At 53.7% G+C, this 3,172-nt stretch overlaps 1 protein-coding gene across 1 annotated transcript in view; it reads left to right on the top strand.

Moving 5' to 3' along the window:
* The first annotated feature begins 966 nt into the window (after positions 1–966).
* The window catches only part of HEPACAM (hepatic and glial cell adhesion molecule), a 3,300-nt gene continuing 1,094 nt past the window's right edge, over positions 967–3,172 (top strand). The window contains exons 1-2 of the mRNA XM_029962116.1: positions 967–1,103; positions 3,136–3,172. The exon at positions 3,136–3,172 is cut by the window's right edge and continues 365 nt beyond it. Of these exons, the coding sequence (XP_029817976.1) occupies positions 1,019–1,103; positions 3,136–3,172 (122 nt within the window). The 5' untranslated portion in view covers positions 967–1,018. The remainder of the gene's footprint in view (positions 1,104–3,135) is intronic.

Raw genomic sequence — 3,172 nt, 5'->3', positions numbered from 1 at the left:
TCCCTCACACCACCCTCGAACCACCCCCCCAAGTACCCCCTTAGAACATCTTAGAACCCCCAACCCTCCCCAAAGCATCTCCCTATATATACATATATCTATATATCCCCCAAAGTATCTCCCTCAAGAGTCGGTTCCCCTTAATGTCCCCCCAAAAGTCCCTCAAAGCATCTTCCTGTATCATCCCCCAAATCCCTCCCTGTTAGCACCACCCTCTAGTGTCCTCCCCAAAAGTCAACCCCCAAGCCCTCCCTGTACCATCCCACCATAACGTGTCCCCCTCCAAAATTTCCCCCAGAGCATCTCCCTCCCTCTGGGACAGGTCTCGACCCCTTTCGGGGACCAGGGAGCCTCCGGGCGGGGGCGGGCGGTGGCTCATGGGGGTGATGAGCTCGGCAGACCTCAGAGGGGGGCTGGGAAGTGGCTCCGGGCATCCTGCCCCACATCCCGCTGCCCTATTCAGTGATGCCCGGGAAACCAGTGCTAATTGGCATCGGAGCTGGAACGAAGCCTGGATGTGACCGCAGCTTCGTTTTAGAGCCTGGGAAGAGAAGAAAAAAAAGGGGGGGAGCTCCTTTGGGGTGGGGGTCCAGCTTTGAAAAATGCCCCCCTAAAAGAAAATCCCAACTCAATGGATGTCCAGAGCCCTAAATCTCATTGGATTGTCCGCAGAGGGAACAGCAAACCTTATTTGGGTTCGATGGGGTGATGCCCCCAACCTCGAGTGTGCCCCCGGAACTGGGAAAACATGGAACTGGGGGTCCGTAACAGGGGGGAAATTGCAAATCTGAGTGTTTTTTCCTCAAATAAATGTCAGCTCGAGGCCGCTGGGGAGGCGAAAGCCACCGGGACACAGGGCTCTATTGAGAAAGGCAAGAACAAAAAAAAAAAAAAAAAAAAAAAAAAAGAGAGAGAAGGGAAAAAAATAAATTAGCCGGGCGAAGCGCCAAGCCGGGAGCTCCGAGGGACGTGCCCGGAGTGGGGAAGCGGAGCGATTCGGGGGGCGAGCCTGCCCGAAATGTGGGGAGCGCCGGCCGCCCCGCGGGGCCACCCCGCTCCCCCCTGCTTGCTGCCGCTGACCTGGCTGCTGGCGCTGCACGCAGGTAGGGAGACGTCCCGGTTTTCCACGCTTTTCCCCATTTTTCCATGGGGTTTGGGGGTATCCAGATGGAGGTTGAGGGCCGGAGGGTGATGATACCGATACCTCATGGGGGAGTGGAGGGGGGTTGAGGTGGTTTGCTGTGCTGTCGAATGTACCCTCTGCTTGGGAGGCAGGAAAAAGGGGGTGAAATTGGGAATAAGACTGGGGAAAACACTTTCTGGAGCAAACCGGGTCCTGATGGGGGGGGTGAATTTGGCACCGCCCCCACCCCGAGCTTCTCCCCAGCTTTTTGTCTTCCCCCAAACCCCTTTTTTCCTCATTTTTCAGCGTCTCCAAATCTATTTTCTTACCCATTCTTCAGCTTTCCTAAAAATCTCATTTTTCACCCCATTTCTAGGTTTCCCCCATCCCATTACAACTCCGGTTTCTTCCATCATTTATTCCCTAAATCCTCACATTTTGGGGTTCAATGAACCCTAAACCATCCCATGCCACCCCATCTGGCAACAAAGAAAATCACCTGCAACAATTTTGCCCCATTTTACCCAAGTTTGGACATGAAAGAAGCCCTGGGGAGGCCCCATTTTCCCCCGGATGAGGACGATGGGTGCAAAGCAAAACCAGCTGGGTTCATTGCTGGCTTTGATTTAGACCCTAAAAAAGCACCAGGGCTGCAGCCAGGGCACCCCAAAAATACTGTGGTGCTTTTTGCAAAGAAATAGGGATTTATTGCATGAAAGAGCTGGCAAAAGAGCATTTTTGGTGGGTTTTTTTCAACAGAAGCCGTCGATACAGTCTGGGAGATCTGCATCCCTAAGCCAAGGGATACCGTAGGAAATGGGAATATTGCCTGATTTATTAATTAACTCCCAAATTTATTACCCAGAGTGGCGTAAAAATTAGGAATTGGGTTAAAAAAGGGAAGAAACAGTTTAAGAGCAGTGATTTGGAGGCGTGCAGAGGGTAAGGATGCACTAAAGGCCACATCCCCATCCCGTGCCTGGGTTTTCCCTATGGAGGATGCCCTAAATTCGGCGAGTCAGGGCATGTTTGCAGGGCAAGTGTGGCGTTCCCGAGGAGGACGGACGCACGGACGCTGCATACCAATAGGTCCCATGACTTTTCGGGCTTGTTTAAGGCCTTTCTTGCTCCTGCTTCGCCCTCCCCAGCTGGTTTTCCCACTCTCCCCTCCTCTTCAATATGGGGTTTGTTCGCCGTCAGATGACGGCATCTGGACGGGGGATTCATAGATGGGACCCCTGGGATGGCAGGAGAGGGATGGAGCTAAGGTATTTCGGGGAGAGAGGATGTTTTTGGGAGGCTCCTCCCCCAAAACCCATGTTTTTCCACTTTTTCTCTGCCTTTTTTTTGGCTTAAAACCAGTGATGAGGAGCGTTGCACGTGCACTGACGCCCGTGATGCAGCTTTGCATCTGAGGGGGGCTTTGTCTGGACAGTAGCATTCAATGGGGGTGGCAGTGGGATGCAAAATCCTCCCCCCATCATTTCTGGGGGGATTAAGGCACCTTTGGAAAGCACAGCATTGATCTGGGCACTGGGGGGGTGCAGTTTTTGGGGGGGTGATGATGAATCTTTGCCAAGGGTTGCATCGAGCTGCCTCCCACCCCCCTGCATTTTTTGGAGTGATGTGTGCCTATTTGCTAAGGGTTGCATCAACCTGACTGCAGGAGCACTCCCTCCTGCATTTTTGGGGTGATACAGGAATTTTTGCAGAGGGTTGGTCGCACTGACCCGACTGCAGGACCACTCCCACCCCCGATGAAGTTTTGGTGGTGATAATGCATCTTTGCAGGAGGTTACACTGACCCACCTCCCATGCCCAAAGCAATGTTGATCTGGGTTCAGGAGGGCTCCCGCCCCTCGTGCACTTCGGGGGCGATGTGTGCACCTTTGCAAAGGTCACGGAAACAGGTTGGGCATTTTGGGGATGCTCTGGAAGGGATGCTCTGGAAGGGAGTTCCCCAGTTTTGCCCGTGCTCAGCACCCCCTCAAGGTGTGTCTCTCCACCCCAAGGTCTGCTGGCAGGAGTGAACATCACCAGCCCCACGCC

The sequence above is a fragment of the Manacus vitellinus genome, unplaced genomic scaffold (assembly GCF_001715985.3).
Source record: "Manacus vitellinus isolate BGI_N305 unplaced genomic scaffold, ASM171598v3 scaffold_41_pilon, whole genome shotgun sequence".
In the NCBI taxonomy this organism is placed as follows: domain Eukaryota; kingdom Metazoa; phylum Chordata; class Aves; order Passeriformes; family Pipridae; genus Manacus; species Manacus vitellinus.
Note: the sequence above shows the minus strand (reverse complement) of the source record. Positions and strands in the feature narration are given on the sequence as shown.